This window comes from Aspergillus caelatus (assembly GCF_009193585.1).
Source record: "Aspergillus caelatus strain CBS 763.97 unplaced genomic scaffold BDV27scaffold_196, whole genome shotgun sequence".
In the NCBI taxonomy this organism is placed as follows: Eukaryota; Fungi; Ascomycota; class Eurotiomycetes; order Eurotiales; family Aspergillaceae; genus Aspergillus; species Aspergillus caelatus.
This window is the reverse complement of record NW_022475459.1, coordinates 18558-36871: the sequence shown is the minus strand read 5'-3', so window position 1 is coordinate 36871 and position 18314 is coordinate 18558. Positions and strand designations below refer to the sequence as shown.

The 18314-nt window shown below is 47.5% G+C and overlaps 4 protein-coding genes across 4 annotated transcripts; 3 read left to right on the top strand and 1 right to left on the bottom strand.

Annotated features, from left to right (window-relative positions):
* Positions 1 to 4246: 4246 nt before the first annotated feature.
* BDV27DRAFT_167420 (kinesin-3 motor protein uncA) lies at positions 4247 to 9687 on the top strand (the record flags this gene model as incomplete). The annotated part of the gene is made up of 3 exons (XM_032074479.1): positions 4247 to 4733; positions 4814 to 6579; positions 7003 to 9687. The coding sequence occupies exons 1-3, from the start codon at positions 4670 to 4672 to the stop codon at positions 9685 to 9687; spliced, it is 4515 nt and encodes a 1504-aa protein (XP_031923907.1). The 5' UTR covers positions 4247 to 4669.
* An 858-nt stretch (positions 9688 to 10545) lies between these two features.
* On the top strand, positions 10546 to 12108 carry BDV27DRAFT_167418 (DUF821 domain protein; the record flags this gene model as incomplete). The annotated part of the gene is made up of 2 exons (XM_032074478.1): positions 10546 to 10920; positions 10955 to 12108. 2 exons carry the CDS (start codon positions 10546 to 10548, stop codon positions 11915 to 11917), a joined length of 1338 nt encoding a protein of 445 aa, XP_031923906.1. The 3' UTR covers positions 11918 to 12108.
* A 2272-nt stretch (positions 12109 to 14380) lies between these two features.
* On the top strand, positions 14381 to 15660 carry BDV27DRAFT_167416 (glycoside hydrolase family 43 protein). Its single transcript, XM_032074477.1, has 2 exons — positions 14381 to 14800; positions 14868 to 15660. Exons 1-2 carry the CDS (start codon positions 14492 to 14494, stop codon positions 15534 to 15536), a joined length of 978 nt encoding a protein of 325 aa, XP_031923905.1. The 5' UTR covers positions 14381 to 14491; the 3' UTR covers positions 15537 to 15660.
* Positions 15661 to 15905: 245 nt separating this feature from the next.
* BDV27DRAFT_34566 (BCS1 and AAA domain-containing protein) lies at positions 15906 to 18054 on the bottom strand. Its single transcript, XM_032076384.1, has one exon. It carries the CDS (start codon positions 17724 to 17726, stop codon positions 16011 to 16013), a length of 1716 nt encoding a protein of 571 aa, XP_031923904.1. The 5' UTR covers positions 17727 to 18054; the 3' UTR covers positions 15906 to 16010.
* Positions 18055 to 18314: the final 260 nt, after the last annotated feature.

The following is an 18314-nucleotide window of genomic DNA, read 5'->3' as shown; positions in this document are numbered from 1 at the left end:
GGAAACTTGGCCACTCGATGCACGGATTCGATGTCAGGTTCGGGGCAGTTTGTTCTTGTGGAGAAAAATATCTGTATTATCAAGATCGTAATACCGAAAAAAAAAAAAGTCCTGAGCACTTTTCTACAAGTGTTCTATCATGCCAAGTCATTAAATATACATGATTAATGCGGGCCTTCTACATTACAGTGTGTATCTCGCTCAAAGAGCATCTACAATGTATCCATGCTACCCCTATGAGTTGTATGTTGGTGTGGTTCTGGTAGCCTGTATAAATACGAAGCACTTCATACAATACGTGGTATGTGTATGTTCATGATAAAGCTCTGGCCATCTGACGTCAAATATACTCGAACTTCCGAGCACACCGCTTTTCAACAGGTCAAAAGTTGCGGGGCACAAAAGTCTGTAATTTCACTGTAATTATGGAAGCGCTATGATATTTTTCGAATATAATTGTAATCAAGTTGACAATGACTCAGCCTAGAAAGAATTTTTCCTTAATTATAAAACCAGAGTGTACTCGCAATCTCAGGGACGATTGATCCTAGCCTATGGAGTAAGCTTCAGAGCATGGTAAGTCGTTTCTCCACGTTGACATCAGTCTTCAAATCCTTGGCCTAAATATATCCCACATTGCATAACTTAAGGCCAACCGTGCATCATCTCCTCATGCCGATCCCTGCCAGTATTGGTCATTTTTTTTGGCCTCAATTACCGCTCATTCATTTTATCTCCTCTCCTTCTAATGGTATATTAGACCTTTTCAACTAGAAATATATTGCTTGCGGGTTCAACCTCTTAGTCATTACATCATCTCTTATGTTCTGATATTCGACACAGAGGCCTCCATCAATCGTGCCTTTAGAAAGTTTCACCAAATATATTGATCTATATTGATGTCAATATGGGGCACAGTTCATAATTGCAAGGCAAATATTATGTATATGTATATGTATATCTATTTTGTGTTTGTTTAAAGGGGTTTTCGGAGGTTGTACAGCCAATCAACAATTGTACCCCGGCAAGGGCATATCACAGGATCTTGGTCAACAATCCCGGCAAATATCGAGAAATGTACCAAGCTTCTAACGGGTCATATCCGTATGAGATTTCCAAAGATTTTAAGTCCCTCTGACCACAGCGACGAGTGCTGATTGCCTTCCGTATGTTTGTCTATTCGGTGCAGTTCACGTGGCCTGCTAATAGGAAATTTCAAGGCCGGCATGGAGGTCACATTGAAGCATTTCAAGACAGCAGGAAAGGCATATATTCCTAAACCAGAAAAGTTTCTGTTGCAGCAAAGATCCAGGATTATACCCTCGTTTCATAAAGAATTTACGAGCAATCGTACTTGTCTGAACAAGCGGTATCAACTCGTGAGTATTTCCTAGTAATGGCAAACGCGAGCTTATCTTGAGCTTACACCTCGGATATGTTCGATGCTACAGTCTCTTGGGTATTACAGGGAAACCCGGGTGCTAGCATCCTAATACTATATTCAACCAGTTGCAGAAGGGACGTAGACGGGGTAAAAAGCAGGTGCATAGGCGTCACAGCCTAAACGGTTGGAAGCCATTGCCACATGCGGGGCTCCAAGATGGCAGTCATGCCATGATTTTACATCCTGCGCTATAGTTTTCAGGCACAAGGGAATACTATGAGTATTGTTTGATATGGTCCGATTTGTTTTACACAGGTAATATCAACTATGCGCAAACCTCACGCTCACTTGTACTCATTTGTATGGATACAGGATCCCAAAGTCTTGTACGACGGATATTACTAACCAGCAGAAAGATACTACTGTGATACCATTATGCCATTTGGGCGAGGAGGCAACGCAAAACCTCCTGACTATCGCAAGGGGGTTTTGAACGAGCAGGCAGATCTTGTCCCGGGTGTATACCCAATAAGAAATCAATTAGGCCTTTTCACACCTTTACACGACGGTACCCAGTGTGGTGCTGACATTAGAACCAATCTATTGACTCAAAGCTTAAATTGAGCACTTTTTGCCGCTCCATGCCATCCTTTCGGCAATTCGTTAAGCTCGCACTTGTCACTGTCACATTTCCAGGGTCTGCCGGCTAATCCAGTCCGACTTTAAGCCATAAATTTCTAGCAAGAGGCCATCCATGGCACCTTAGTGCTCAGGAATTATTTGAATCTTCTCAGTAGAGAAACTATTCTCAGTAAATGTCTAGAGACTGCATCCTACAAAGAAAGCTGCCCTCCGAGTGAGGTAGAAGACAGAACATGGATTTGATCTAAGATTAGAAAATAACTTCCTCCTCCCGGGCTCTTTTCCCTCCCTTTTTGCATCGCTCCATGCATGTAGGGATGGTACAGCTGTTCCGTTGTACATTTAGTGTATGACAAAATAAAGGTAAGGTAGCAGCAAAGTAAAGGGGTGATGAGCCAATGTATACACTATCGATGTGACCATCCTTCCTGGAATGAAGAGCACATACCTATCCCACTGAGCAGGTCTTATTTCATTTTTATTTATTTTTGATTTTTTTCCCCCAGAAGGCCTCGCTCTTCTACTGCATGTAGCACAGCAGATTGGGCATCCAGGCACCAAGTGCCATACTGTGTGAGTACTAGCATTCTTACCTAAAGACAATTTAAGAACTATTGGGCAAGATGGCGGTCTTTAGTATTAGGCTACCATCAATCATTGTTCACCGCTTGATACATGTTTCATTCTTATAGGTCCATAAGATGATGGTCCACAGCAGAAGTGCCAGCTGTACATGCAGTATATCTAAGAATTAAATTAGTTACGTGTGCGCACGCATAGACTTTCTGGTCAGGGTTGGTAGATATACGTATTGCTACGGATAAATAAGCTCGAGTTATGTATGAGAACTATGTACTTTTAGATAGATCTAATACCTTCGAGTTGTGTCTTCTATAACACATGAGAAAGCGGACTCCATAGTGCTTAAGTATGAAATGAATCCCTAACATACAACTATCAGAAACCATAGTAACTTTCTATTACTTGGATGTATTAGCCCGAAAACTGTACTTGAGGCTATGCTAGAACAACACCTCGCATGGTAATAGAGTGGTGTGTGTATATCAAGGAGACCAACATCGATATAAACCACCAATATATTGAATACTTAACGGTCAGTTTATTTTATCCCGCATGATAATTCTTAGGCAGCGAGTTGTAACAGGTAATGCGATTTTCAGGGCATGGGAGGCAAACACTAGTACGTAGGTCAAATGCGGGGTGTTCTGTATCTCTTGATGCCTTGGGTGCCTCAAACCTCAATTGTTACCAGTATGAGGACTTAGACTTCATGTTTCTCCCACCGTCCTATCCCTCAAATCTTCTACATGCTCTTTACACCTCTCATCCTCTCTGTACATCCTCCTTGCACTGAGTATTCAGCCTTTATTCGCGTCATTAGAAGGTGCGGGTCGGAGAGAAGGCGGGGGATAGAACCACTTATTTAGTTTTTCTGAATCTCTGTGCATTTCTATCGAGATTTATGGATCTACCTAGTGTTATGTAAACGGTAGAGAAGTTCATTGTATATTAGCGCGATCACCTTGGGTGTACGGCCGGTCGTTGCCCGGTCGTTGCCCCTTATTCATTTGGAGTACGTTGTCTTGGTTTTATGGTATGCTATATTTGTGTTTGTAAAAGGTTTAACTGTGTTCTATTATAGTTGTAGATATCATTCACTCATGGAGCAGTGAATATTTTAAGCAACAAAATCTATTTTCCATGTAAGTCAGCAAGAGCATTTCACATGGGCTTGTTGGTGAAGTAGCTACGTTGGAGAATTAATACAACAGAAAAAGAAAATAAATAAAATATACAAAGCAATATATATGTCTTCATTCGCAGAATATATTGATAGAACAGAAAAGGCGGGAGGATGATGAAGTATGGAGAAAACGTGGAGAAACAATGGGTGTTTCATGGATATATAGTATGCTGAAGGATGAATCGGGAACTAATGAAAATTGAAGCTATGGTGTTCCTGCATATCAGTACACGTCATATATAGGAATCACCGATTGGCTTGGGATATCTATTCCAATTTAAAAGCACAATATGTACATTTCAAATATCACTTCTGCTCTAGGAATGATGGGTGATTGGAAGAGGATCTCATGGGGCGCTTATCTAATCCGCCCGCCCTTTCGGTCGTCCTGCGGCTTTTCCGTGCCTGCGAAGGGGGAGCAAGTCGGCTAGACCTTCAATCGACCTATCCTTGTCGTACAATCTTTCCCATAGTCTCGTTGACATCCCTCCCAGAAATACTCTATCGACATCGTTCGCGCGCTTGATTACTTGCAAACGTACGGGGCTCAGTGTTATCGCAATATTTGCCCCTGAGACGCGACGGAGCTTCCCAGAGACATATGTATTGTACATGACGTCTTTGTTGACACTCAACACCAACTTTCTATATCCACGAAGTGAAACCGAGAAAGACACAAAACATATCCAGGGTAGTGTAGCGAACGTGGGAATATCCGGGCTGCGAACTTCTATCGGGCGGCGCTCCTCGAGGCGTTCGCGACTCGTTTTCTTTGATTGCTTCCGCTTGCGCTACCTTTCTTCTTCTTTCTCCTCCGAGAAACAACACTTTGGCAGGCGGTAGATAACTGTTCCCGAGTGCATGGGGAATTGGTCATAATGGCTCCAGGAGGTGGTGGAAATATCAAGGTGGTGGTGAGAGTACGGCCGTTTAATAGCAGAGGTGAGTCAACAATGGAACACGCAAAGCCCGTGCTTTGCATACTTGAAGGTCGAGTCACTAAGATATCTCGTTGGGGTTAGAAAACGATAGAGGGGCACAATGTATCGTTCAGATGAAAGAAAACCAGACCGTACTCATCCCGCCACCGGGTGCCGTTGATAAACTACGAAAAGCTGGTGGTGGGAAGGGTGCTGTAGAGGGACCAAAGACGTTCGCCTTTGACCGATCATATTGGTCTTTCGATAAAAATGCCCCAAATTATGCGGGCCAGGACAATCTCTTCGATGACTTAGGCGTACCACTTCTAGATAATGCTTTTCAGGGTTACAATAATTGCATTTTCGCATACGGTCAGACTGGTTCTGGAAAGTCCTATTCCATGATGGGATACGGAAAAGAATACGGTGTAATCCCTAGGATTTGCCAGTCCATGTTCGAGCGCATTACTGAGATTCAACAAGACAAGAATCTCGGCTGCACAGTGGAAGTTTCCTATTTGGAGATCTATAATGAAAGAGTTCGCGACCTTCTCAACCCGTCGAACAAAGGAAATCTCAAAGTGCGTGAGCATCCGTCGACTGGCCCCTATGTCGAAGACCTTGCCAAGCTGGCAGTACGCTCTTTTGACGAGATCGAGAACTTGATGGACGAAGGTAACAAGGCCAGAACTGTCGCCGCCACGAATATGAACGAAACGTCTAGTCGGTCCCATGCGGTTTTCACCCTTACCCTTACACAAAAACGCCATGATGCGGAGACATCGATGGATACGGAGAAAGTGTCGAGGATTAGTTTAGTCGACCTCGCAGGATCAGAAAGAGCAACATCTACCGGAGCAACTGGTGCTCGGTTGAAGGAGGGCGCGGAGATCAATCGTTCACTTTCAACACTTGGACGTGTGATTGCTGCACTCGCAGACGTAGCTTCTGGCAAAAAGAAAAACGCCTCTATGGTTCCTTACCGTGATTCCGTACTCACATGGCTGCTGAAGGACTCCTTAGGAGGCAACTCCATGACGGCTATGATTGCCGCAATTTCACCTGCAGATATCAATTTTGAAGAGACACTCAGTACCCTACGATATGCCGACTCCGCCAAGCGAATTAAGAACCATGCTGTTGTAAATGAAGATCCAAATGCGCGGATGATCAGAGAGTTGAAGGAAGAGCTGGCACAACTTAGGGCCAAGCTTGGAGGTGGTGTAGCCCCGGGAGCAGCCGGCAGCACGGCGGCAGCAGCGGCCGGCGGAGTACCTCCTGAGGAGTATTATCCTCCAGATACACCCTTGGAGAAGCAAGTTGTCTCTATCCAGAAACCCGATGGGTCTGTCACCAAAGTTAGCAAAGCAGAGATCGTTGAGCAGCTTAATCAAAGCGAAAAGCTCTACAAAGACCTGAATCAAACTTGGGAAGAAAAGTTGGTAAAAACCGAACAGATTCACAAAGAACGCGAGGCTGCTTTGGAAGAGCTGGGTATCAGTATCGAAAAGGGCTTTATTGGCTTAAGTACACCAAAGAAGATGCCTCACTTGGTCAATCTTAGCGATGATCCACTGCTTGCTGAGTGCCTCGTCTATAATATCAAACCAGGAACTACCATGGTTGGAAACATGGATCAAGGGAGTCATGTGGAGATTCGGTTGAACGGTTCTAAAATTCTCGCTAACCATTGTAAATTTGAAAATGTGGATAACGTCGTTACTATTGTACCAGGCGAAGGTGCCGCGGTTATGGTGAATGGCCTTCGCATTGACAAGCCTAAACGATTGAAAAGTGGATTCCGAGTTATCCTAGGTGACTTCCATATATTTCGTTTCAACCACCCTCAAGAAGCGCGTGCTGAGAGGGTAGAGCAGAGTTTGCTCCGTCACTCTGTCACCACAAGTCAGCTTGGCTCACCTGCCCCGAGTAAAACTCACGATCGAACATTGAGCAAGGGAGGCTCAGAAATCGACGGCGATTCCAGTAGAGCTGATTCCCCCATGCCCTCACAGCGCGGGCGTGAATCGGAATGGCTTCATGCTCGTCGAGAAGCCGTCAGTGCTGTGTTAGGTCCGGATCACATATCTCATATGCCGGATGATGAGTTGGATGCCCTTTTCGAGGATGTGCAAAAAGTACGGGCAACACGCCGTGCGCTAGTTGAGCACGAAGAGGATTCCGATTCTCTCAGTTCATTTCCGGTTCGGGATAAATACATGTCGAATGGCACCATCGACAACTTTTCTCTTGACACTGCCATAACGATGCCTGGAACCCCTCGTCCGCAGGACGAGGATGAGGGCCAAAACGGAGGGGATACGGCGTTACAGTCCGTACGTCAGGACATGCAACGTCAGCTAGACCAGCAAAAGGAAGAGTACCAAGAGAAACTAAGAAATGCCGAAGTGTCCTCTGGTCAAGGCGTTGAAGATATTCGTTCCGAAAAGGCTCGGATGGAAGAAGCTCTTCGCGCAGCGAAAGAGGAATTTGAAGAGCAACTGAGGAAACAGAAGGAAGTTTTTGAGTCTCACATAAAGGACATGGGCCAACCGCTTCCGAAAATATACGAAAATGGTTTTGCAAAGTTGGATCCAAGGGAACTCGAGATTGCAAGAGCTGTCTTTCTCCATTGGTCGCAGCAGAACTACGTTCGTATGGCGGAGAAAGTCTTGCAGCATGCTTCCTTGTTGAAGGAAGCCCAAGTAATGAGCCATATAATGGATAAGAATATTGTCTTCCAATTTGCGGTCATTGATCATGGGCATAACATGGCGTCATCCTATGATCTCGTTCTGAACGGGATTTCTGGGGACGAAGATATTGTGCTAGACGAGGCTAAAAAGCCTTGCATTGCCGTCCGTGTGATCGACTTTAAACAATGCGTTATCCATCTCTGGTCTATCGAGAAACTTCAACGCCGCCTTCAAGCTATGCGCCAGCTACACCAGTATATTGACCGCCCGGACTACATACAACATTTCAAGCTTGAAAATCCTTTCTCTGAACCTTGTTCTCCGCAGTATTCTCTTGTGGGCGACGCCGATATTCCGCTCACAGCAGTCTTTCAGACTCGTGTCCAAGACTTTTCGGTTGAAGTTACTTCACCTTATACCCAGAATGTCATCGGTATCATAAGATTGTCCCTTGAACCGTCTTCAGCTCAAGCGCCGTCGTCAACTCTCAAATTCAACGTTGTCATGCGTGATATGGTAGGGTTCGCTGAATGGGAAGGAACTGACGTTCATGCGCAACTTTTCGTACCGGGCATATCTGAGGAAGGGGGCGCAACAACGACCCAAATGATAAATGGTTTTGATGAATCCCCAGTTCGGTTTGAAAGCGTCCACAGCATGAGTTTACCGCTTTCTAGCCCGCGTTCGGCGGCCTTGAAAGTTTGCGTTTACGCGCGTGTAACTCAGATGCACCTTGACAAACTTCTCAGTTGGGATGATATGCGAGACTCAGCAGAGCCACCCCCACAGAAACGCAAGACCCCTCGTATTCCGGAGTCAGAGTTTTACTCGGAGGAGAGACATGACGTCTTTGCGAGGACTCAGTTGCTTGAATTGGCTGAAACTGGCGATTACCTCCCTGTGGAGGTAGTACAGAGTAATAATCTTGATGCAGGCACATACCAGCTCCACCAAGGCCTCCAACGTCGGATCATGATTAACCTTACCTACAGTTCAACCGAGAGCCTACCCTGGGATGACCTTATCAACATTCGTGTGGGCTCTGTCCGGTTGCTTGATCCGTGGGGCAAGATACCTGACCAGGATCTTCAGACTCCCGACGTTCCGTTGAAATTCGTGCAAGAGCCAGTACGGAAAGACAATGCGGATGGAACATCCAATGTCACTATCATTGGTCAATGGGACTCCAGCTTGCATGGCTCTCTTCTCCTAGACCGGGTCACTGCGGATAAGTATCGTGTACAAGTGACTGTTAGGTGGGAACTTATCTCGTCACGGCTACAGGACAGTGTTCCGTTCGAGATGGATCTGACCCTTCAGATCCAAGGCCGCACATATGTGCGTCCCCAGTCCATGTTCAAACAGTTTTTCAACTCGACTCGAATTGTGCATTCAACGGTCCGCATGTTTTCATTAGCTGTTCGACCCGTCTCCGCAAAGCGAGCGGCTGATCTGTGGCGCATGAATACGCAAAATGATTATGTGAAGGGAGAGGAACTCTTGACGACTTGGTCTCCACGGAAAGTCTCGCTTGTGCGGGACTACGTGGCGGCTCGCAAGCGAAGGCGTCGGATTGCCGAGCTGAACGCCGCCAAAGGGGCCCTCAGTGCCCACTGTCTTGCACCGTCAACCCCGCGGAGCGGGAGGTCGACTCCTCTTCGGAAACTGGAACTTACCGATCGCAAGACCAAACTTCTTCAAAAGTACGTTGAACTTTGGGCCACAAAAACTGATCCCATCGAGACCATCCTTGTCCGAAGCAATACAGAGCCCCCTGCAGGAGGCGCAGCTTTCGCCTCTCGCGCCAGGCAAACACCTTCGGGTGACGATTCGAGTTCTGTCTCCGAAGAGGTGCCGCTCAAGCCACGATTCGTTGCGACTATCCAGACCCTTCCTAAGAATACATCTTCCTTGAAATCCGGATATCTGCTGACGCCCGACGACACCAACAGTCATTGGGTGCGGCGTTTTGTTGAGCTTCGTCGCCCATATCTTCATATCTATTCCGCTGAAGGGGATGAGATAAATGCTATTAACCTGCGCAATTCGCGGGTCGACCATGCACCTGATTTTGCGCGGTTGCTTGATGGTCCAGGTGGGGGAGCTGACCAAGGCGCGTCACCCAAGGGCCGTCCCAACGTATTCGCGGTATATGGGTCCCAGAACACCTTCCTCTTCGCTGCCCGGACCGAGGCCCAAAAGGTCGAATGGATTCTGAAGATTGATGAAAGTTACTTCAGCAACAATGCACCCAAGGCGGTGGGTAACCGCTCTAGATGATAAACATCGCCTTTGTATTCATATGATGTCTTGACACGTTGGACGATCTCTGCGGCATGCGCTGGACGTGCCCCTTTGCCTTTCTCATAGAAGCCGGGCAATTGCGCTCTTATTATCGGATTCGCACCCTGCTCATCCACAAGAGTATATTGTCTCTTATACGCTCGGTTTCTTGCATCCTGTCGATGGCCAGGAGACGGGCCTGGAGTCTATCGTTTGTTAAGCTTACCCCTTGTCTTCGTGATACATTTTCTTGATTGATTTTGAGATACCCCTGATACATCTGAAACTTGCGATCTCCCTGTACATAATTGAGAGTATTTTTCGAGCATAGACACGAGGCCTAAGGTGTCCGCAGGCGGCAGCGGCCTTTGTTTATATAGTCAACAGTTTTCTGAGTAGAAGTGAATCTACATGCAGATTCCAGAGTAATAGCAATGTCTTAGTTAACTAGCTGATGTTTGTTAACATTAGATAAGCATCCATTAACTAGAGCCCAGACTCGGAATCTATGAAGACCTGTCATCATTGGCCTAGCCTCTGTTGCCATGGGAACATAGCTTCTGTCCCTCATATCGGCCCAGCAAGCGAGGAAGGAGCAGACATACTACTATTCTGTTCTGACACGCATACTTCCACCGTTGGCTATGGCTTAATGAGGTTATGAATGAGACATGATGATTATTTTCCGATATTGCATGACCAACACACCTTAGAACCACCTATATATCGTCAACACCACCTTGAGTGATGAGCCTACCAACCATTGAATAACAAGAGATCGAGGAAGTTATATATTAAGGGCAACGCCCGGGAGAGAATAAATATATATAGTGACAAAAGATATATACACCACAAATGCGCTGGTCGCAAGGTCAATCAACCCGACTCCGCTTTTTGGGTACGGGCGCTGTGTGCTCGTTGATCATTGTTACGTTCCTCATCTTCAGCACCAGATACTCAGCTGAAGTCGCCAAATATGCGCTAAAACCCCCTGCCAAGCAGTACTTCCCTCCTACATGCAGGAATGATTCTTCTTGGGAGTTTCAGGCCGAAAAAGATGGAAATGATCACGGGCTTTCTGAAGAACAGTGTCGCGCTGCGTTTCCGAAACTGTTTGTTGAGCTCGACAAGTCTGCTTCGTTCAGAGAGAACAATCCCATTCAATTCAGAGATGTGGATAGCTTGACGGTGGAAGATGGGATGGTGAGGGGTATTATCGATCATGGAGAGGTTGGTTCTTCTCAGGAATCCGGGCTGATGGAAGCCGTGTACTGACTTTTGCATTCTACGGCAGCTCTATATTGTTGATTTTGGTAACATGCCTGTTACCTTCACTCGGGGGAAGGCAACGTTGAATTCATTGCAGCGTGCATTGGCCTCGTTCCCGGATCGAGATCGTCTTCCGAATGTTGAATTTATTTTGACCACGGAAGACTATAGCAGCGGACAAGGGCCAATTTGGTCATACTCCAAACGCGATGAGGATACCAATGTCTGGTTGATGCCAGATTTTGGATACTGGTCATGGCCGGAAGTCAATGTCGGTTCGTATAAGGATGCCCGACGCCGAATTGCCGCAGTTGATGATGGGGAAGTAACGGTAGACGGCCAAGTTATCCCCGGCATGCAATTCCAAGACAAGAAGAAACAGCTTGTTTGGCGAGGCAACGTTGCCACAAACCCCCAGGTGCGTGGCAAGCTGTTGAAGGCTGCCCAAGGGAGGAGCTGGGCCAGTATACGGGTTATTGACTGGAGTGACGAGAATGACATCCGATTCAATCTGTTACCTATAGAAGAGCACTGTAGGTATATGTTCCTGGCGCACACAGAAGGACGCAGCTTCTCAGGGCGCGGCAAGTATCTCCTCAATTGCCGTTCGGTCGTCATCTCACACAAGCTGGTCTGGCGAGAAGCGCACCATGCCGCTCTCATCTCCTCTGGTCCCGAAGCGAACTATGTTGAAGTTGAGCGGGACTTTTCTGATCTTGATCACAAGATTGAGTTTCTCATCGACAACCCAGAGGCGGCGGAACGCATAGCAAACAATGCAGTTAAAACTTTTCGCGACCGGTATCTCACTCCAGCTGCGGAGTCTTGTTACTGGAGGCATTTGATTCGGCTGTATGCTTCGTCTTCCGACTTTGAGCCTGTTTTGTACACTACGCGGGAGGATGGGAAAAAGGAGCCTCGTGGCACCCCATTTGAAACATGGGTCCTTACTTCTTAGGTCATCTAAGCTGTCTATGTTGGTCGTGTCACGTTATGATATCCAGTATATATGCAATTTGTTGCTTGATGGTGTTGGGGCATATTGCACTTGTCGTTCTTCATCTCACCTGGTTCTAATGAAAGCGATTTTTTTTTCTTTCTTTTCTACGACATGTGGTATATGACGTGAATAGCTGGGGAACGTATCATCAATCAAGTAGAACCATTGCTAGTTCTATGAACTGTGGGACTCATCAAGGTCTCGTGAGTCGGACAAACAATTTACACATCCCGATTCTCTTTCTTAATGTATGCCGTACTCTGCAAGTACCCATCGAACAAGGTCATCGATAAATTGCCCCTTTGATGTGGTGACTGGGGCCAAATGCTTATCGATACTCCGAAACACGTGTCTCGAGATCACGCGTCTAGTTGCATGGGTTGAAACTCTCCAAGCTTTCCAGACACTGCTTTGAGATGTCTTGCCACGACACGTCGATCTCGGTCAACATACGTCGAAGGGAAAAAAGAAAACACCGGTGACCACTGAATACAAAAGAAGGGAAGCTTCACTGATAGCTGATTCGTCCCATGAGTTTGTTACCCCCACTAACCTGGCGGATTGAACCAGAGATCACCATGATATACTCCGTACGATATATGTGACCCCACAGGGCTAACGCTCCTTCGAATTGCGGGGTTTGGGTTTCTATGGAAAAATGTTCAAATAATCTCTCATAGTAAACAAGGTCCATCGCTCACCTGACTAAAGCTGGAGAGAATGAAGGCCCTCATGACTGATCTACAAAAGATCAGATCAGATAGGAAATCAAATACTACTGCGCATCAATCTGGAGATGTATGGTATAGTTTCCTACGATATTTGAACATCCTCGATCCGAAAGCCTGGCGTGGCAGGCTTTGAGTTCAACGAGCGTTCGGTAGTAAGCAGTGTGATAGGATGCCACAACAGGAGAAAGTCCGTGGTCCCACGCAAGGGCGCAGGCGGACAGGATTTAATTTTCCCTTGGGATGGCGGGCACGCCCCTTGTGCAAGAGACTAGTATTGATTCTATCAGCCCCATGATCCCAACACTTGCCTTTTGTTCGTTCGCCTTTACTTACTTGGCACTCAATTTCGATTGATTTTATAGGAGTGCACTCACTTATTGCACGAGTAACACCAACAAATGACACAGGGCCCCCTCCAATCTTGGGTCCGTGATGCCATGACCGCGCATGGTTGGTTTATGCTTATTCCTTTATGGATAACCACGCACATGGAGTCACATGAATGCAAGAACAATCGTGGTAACTAACAAAAATGTCCAGAATTGTCCTCCTAAAGGAGAATGGATGGGCCGCAACCATGAGCGGGTCCATTCCAACAGCACTGAGTTGTCGCTCGCCAGAATTCACCGCCTCCGAAGGCGTTTGATACACTAAATAATTTGAAAACTTAGATTGGACCTGTATGACTTCGGCCACCCAGCAAAGTGGGAAGCCGCAAAACACAGAGGTGAACCTGCAGTGAGGGGCGTTTTACATGGCGTTCCTGGACCTCTTTTACTTGTTGCCCTGTCTTTTATAGACCGGGCATCAAAACTTAATGATTATGAGCGGTCAGGGTCCAATTAGGGTCTCCCTGCGTCTGCAAAATCCGAGCATGTCTCTATGAATCAACTTCTGATCCTCATAGTTGTTTCCGGGTACCATCTTCTTGGCATTGGTCGAGAATCGACAATTTCACCAACATTCAAAAAGGCTAATAACTTTTTGGTTATTTGTATTTGTTCTACTAAGTCGGCAAAAAATAAATATAGGAGGGATATTAGATCCCTTACTGTCCGCGTTACGGCAAGCGATGAATGGCTCGCTGAGTGAATGCAGTACCGCTTTCGGAATCATGCGAACTTCACACCAGGCCCTCTTTACTTTGGATCTACTCTTGCCATCACTGATTGGTTTGTTCTTTTAGTTGATTGGTGACATTAGTTCATTCAAGGCCTTATAGTCTAATTTAAAATTTCCCGCTGTGGCATCCAGGGACCGCGTGCAGTCTATCCCGAACTGGGCAATGGGCAGCTTCGGGACACTTTCAGGTAGACATGAATATCGCTTTCAGGCTCAGCCACGCCGCTGCCAATGTCTTTATTGTTCGTGAACTCGATGACGCTTACTTGGCCCACTAACTATCAGCCTATGTCAGATGGTATTCTACGATAGTTGGCCCCCCACCCCCACATCTGCCTTAGTTCCAACACTTGGCGATGCATCCAGTACCTGGGCGCAGTAGGCATAGTCGCTAATTTAAAGGCCGGCATCAAATGACTATTGAAGTCACCGGGAGGAAAAGGATCATGCTACCCAATGCGGACAATGGCATCGGCGCTCGATAGTTGCCACCATAGCCTAAAGCGATCAAATATAAAGCGTTCAGGCAGCCTGGTGAGATAGCATTCCTGCACAGATTCTTCCCCTCGCTGTCTCTCGCAGCTGCGTGTTTCACAGCCCCTTAGCGAACTGTTGACGTTACCCTCTTTGGTAATCTGTACTTTGTTCCCCGAGGACGTCAAGTCAGCCGTAACGTGCTATGTGGTCGTCCCAGCTTCTCTCTTGGGCCATAGGCCTTGGTTTGATGTCGACTGTGCTGGCTTCTCCTTTCCGGGTGCAGGAAGTAGGTGCTGTTTTGGCTATCGATTCTGACTTCCCGGACCCAACCTTTGTGCAAGCAACGGACGGTACTTGGTATGCCTTTGGCACCAATGGAAACGGCAAGCGTGTCCAGGTGGCTTCTTCTGTGGACTTCAAATCATGGACTCTTCTTGACAAGGAGGCTTTGCCTACGCTTGCCAATTGGGAGACTGAGATAGATCACTGGGCACCTGATGTGATAAGACGGGTAATCTTCTCTCATTTTCTTTTTGCCATACTGTTGAGATCAAATTTTGTGCTGATTTGGTTCTTAGGATGATGGCAGATACGTCATGTACTACTCGGGTGAGGCCAAGGAGATGGTGAGGCACCATTGCGTTGGTGTTGCCGTCTCTGAAGGCACAGATCCTACTGGACCATATGTACCTAACGAGACACCTCTGTCTTGCCGTCTGGACCAAGGTGGCTCGATTGATCCGGCCGGCTTCTTGGACAAGGATGGCAGCCGCTATGTGGTATTCAAAGTTGATGGGAACAGCATTGGAAATGGCGGTGACTGCAACAATGGCATTCCTCCTCTTAAACCGACTCCTATTCTTCTGCAGAAAGTCGCGGATGATGGCTTCACTCCGGTTGGTGATGCTATCCAGATTCTTGACCGTGATGACAGCGATGGGCCGCTAGTCGAGGCCCCCAACCTGATTCTACATGGGGACACATACTTTCTCTTTTACTCCACGCATTGCTTCACGGACCCCAAGTACGACGTTCGTTATGCGACCTCGAAGTCTATCACCGGGCCCTATGTCAAGAGTGGTGAGAAATTGCTCAAGTCCGGTGACTATGGTCTTACTTCTCCTGGGGGCGGTACTGTCTGCGGTTGCGGAGATCGGATGTTGTTTCATGGCTTCTGTCAAAACAACACACGATGTACATATGCCGCCGATATCTCCATAACAGACCAGCAGGTGACTCTCCTATGACCGAAGTAACCTAGCCCCTTTTGCGTTGTATCTAATTTTGGCGGAGTTCCGGAGGCGTTGCCGGAATTTTGTTTCACTACATATCACTTCACATGGCCAGCCCGCTATTCCTACACCATGTAATTAGCATTTGACTTAGCTCATATATATACTCATCGCTCTCTTCAGATCCCATGGCTTAGAACACCTTTTGACTGTCAATGTGCTTGCAGTTGTTGCAGCTACACCATGTTACACCTAGGCATCAAAGCACTTGTCCAGCTATTCTTTCTTATGATCACCAACTCTACCCCTAGTATGGTTACATGCCTTGGTATCCCCTGTAGTACGAAAGTTACAACTAATAGGTCTAGAACAGAATTCGAGCTTGTCATTTCAACTAACTTATATGCACAAATGAGTCGAACGGGTAAGGACCTTTTGGGTATCTATATGCAGTGTACAAAAATCATCCATTCATCCACGCAGTTGCTCCTAGCCTGACTTTACAGTTGCTTCGGTTTTCCCCTCCCGTTTCGATCGAATGCCTTGCACCCAATCCTCAACCCCATCAATAGCAGCTTCGGGATCCCTCTTATAGTTCAGGAGATACCCCTGGATCTCAGCAGCAGTACATTGGCCACCTGGCACTAGCGCAAGGAACTGATCTGCCAGGTTCTGGATTTGCTCCCGCGAGAACGGATGCCATGGGACCTCCGATGCCACCTGATCCTTCTTCCCCTGGGGTGGTCTCTTCGTCCTTGACGAGCGCACATCACCCTCAAGCGTGGAATAGATGGCCGAGAAAAGCTCCTTAATGTCACCAGGCTCGGCGTACCCGAATTGAATCGACATGTCAACCCGACCAGGCCGCAGCAGAGCCGGATCGAGCTTCTCGGGGTGGTTTGTCGTCATAACCAGGATACGGCCTTCACTGGCGGCTACACCATCGATCACATTCAGAAGACCGGAGAGCGAGACGCCCTGCTTCGAGGATTCGACATCAGCATCCTCGGGCGCATCGCCTTCCTTACCATCGGCGGGCTTCGGCGTCGAGTCTTCGCCGCCGTCGCTGACTCGCTTCTGCGTGATACCGGCGCAGTCAACGTCCTCAAGCAAGACGATGCACCGACGGGGGAGCTCCTGGAACAAAGACATGAGGTCATCTTCGCTAAAGGACTTCGAGCTCAGATTGAGAAGATACAAAGGAAGCCCCATCAGGCCCGCCACGGCAAAGCACAAGCTCGTTTTCCCCGTGCCGGGGGGTCCATGAAGGAGATAACCCCGTCGATAGGGGATACCCCGATTGGAATACCACCTCCTCGTCCGGGGATGAAGATACTCCTTAATATCATCAACAAAGGCATCCTTCTGGGCCTGGTCCAAGATAACCGTCGACAGAGGGCGCGGGGAGCGCGCCATACAACGGGACCAATCCACATAATCACCGGGACTCCTCTGCCCACGATAGATAATAGTACTGTTCCCGTCGCGCGCGACATACATCCGCTGCGCCTCCGCCAGCAACTCCTTCAGGATGGCCGGGTCCCGTCCAAAACACGACAGATACAATCTCTCGGTCTCGAAGCGCGCTCCCCACCGAGATGATGAAGAAGGCTTCTGATCGCCCTTGGCCCGGACAAAGGCCAGTAACTGACCGCGGAAGAAGAAATAGTGCGTCCCCTCCGCGGGAGTGAACCTCAGACGCTTGAACTTATCTCTATTGCGCATCTTCGCCCAGTATTCGTCGAAATTGTTGATCACGTTGCCGTCCTCGTCGTACTCGTCTTCCTCACCCCATTCGTCCTCATCATCGGAGTCGTAATCGTACGATTGAGTGGAGATCCGTGTTGCGGCGAGGAACCGCGTACTCCGGTTTGCGAAGGGCTGCTGCGCCATCCAGTACAGTAGGTAGTTGGAGATCTCGTCGTCGAGACGGATTTCAGCTGTTGCGATGCAGTGGGTTTCCATGACGCCCTTGAGTTTTGAAAAGGAATATTTGAGCACCGCAGCGATGGCAATGTAGGTGAGTATATAGGGGAGGTAGAGAGAGAGGTCGATTTGAAGGTAGGAGATGAGAAATCTCGAGATGAAGGAGTAGCCCGGGATAAAGGCTTCGAGGAGGGCTGTGTCGGAGGGAGATAGAAGGGGGGGAGTGGTTGAGTTCATATTGGTTTTATTGATAATACTTGAAAGTTGCGCGGACTCCATGATGGCTTTATATGGTTCCAATCAAGGTCTCTGGAGATGGTATGCAGTTTCGACATGTACTGTCTATACTAAGAGCCCGACTGTTACAGGGTCTCAGGGAACAATAATAAAAGAGAGTAAAGAAACGAGATCAGAAACAATGAGCCCTAAGGAATGAATGACTCGAGTAATCGGGTCAATTGACTTCCTGTTTCTCTGAATGATTTATCCAGCGACTATGGCGGGCATTCTCACGTCCTTATAAGTTCTAAGCACTACCTCCCCGTAGGCAGCACAGGGTCCATAAGGCAGAAAGACAGATTGGATGGGGTCGATCTCAATCCATGACAGCGCAACAGGTGCCTGAATCATCAAAATTCTTGATCGACATGCCAGCATGACTCTTACGATTGGGTCCCGGTTGTGGCGCATTGCGGCTGGCCATTTTTTTTTTTTTTTTGAGTCATCATTTCAATCATTTTTCCTCGTCGGGTACCCGATTAGGGCAGACCCGATGCGGCAATGACGTTGCGATCGGCGCTCAAGGATTTCAGCCTCATGGATTTAAATCGCTTGACCCAAATTCATTGGAGAATTGACGAAAGTATT

Bases quoted from the DNA above. Each gene is read 5' to 3' on its own strand.
- BDV27DRAFT_167416 (XM_032074477.1), top strand. From the start codon at position 14,492: ATGTGGTCGTCCCAGCTTCTCTCTTGGGCCATAGGCCTTGGTTTGATG. The intron at 14,801-14,867 runs GTAATCTTCTCT...TTTGGTTCTTAG, and splicing joins CACCTGATGTGATAAGACGG to GATGATGGCAGATACGTCAT.
- BDV27DRAFT_34566 (XM_032076384.1), bottom strand. From the start codon at position 17,726: ATGGAGTCCGCGCAACTTTCAAGTATTATCAATAAAACCAATATGAAC.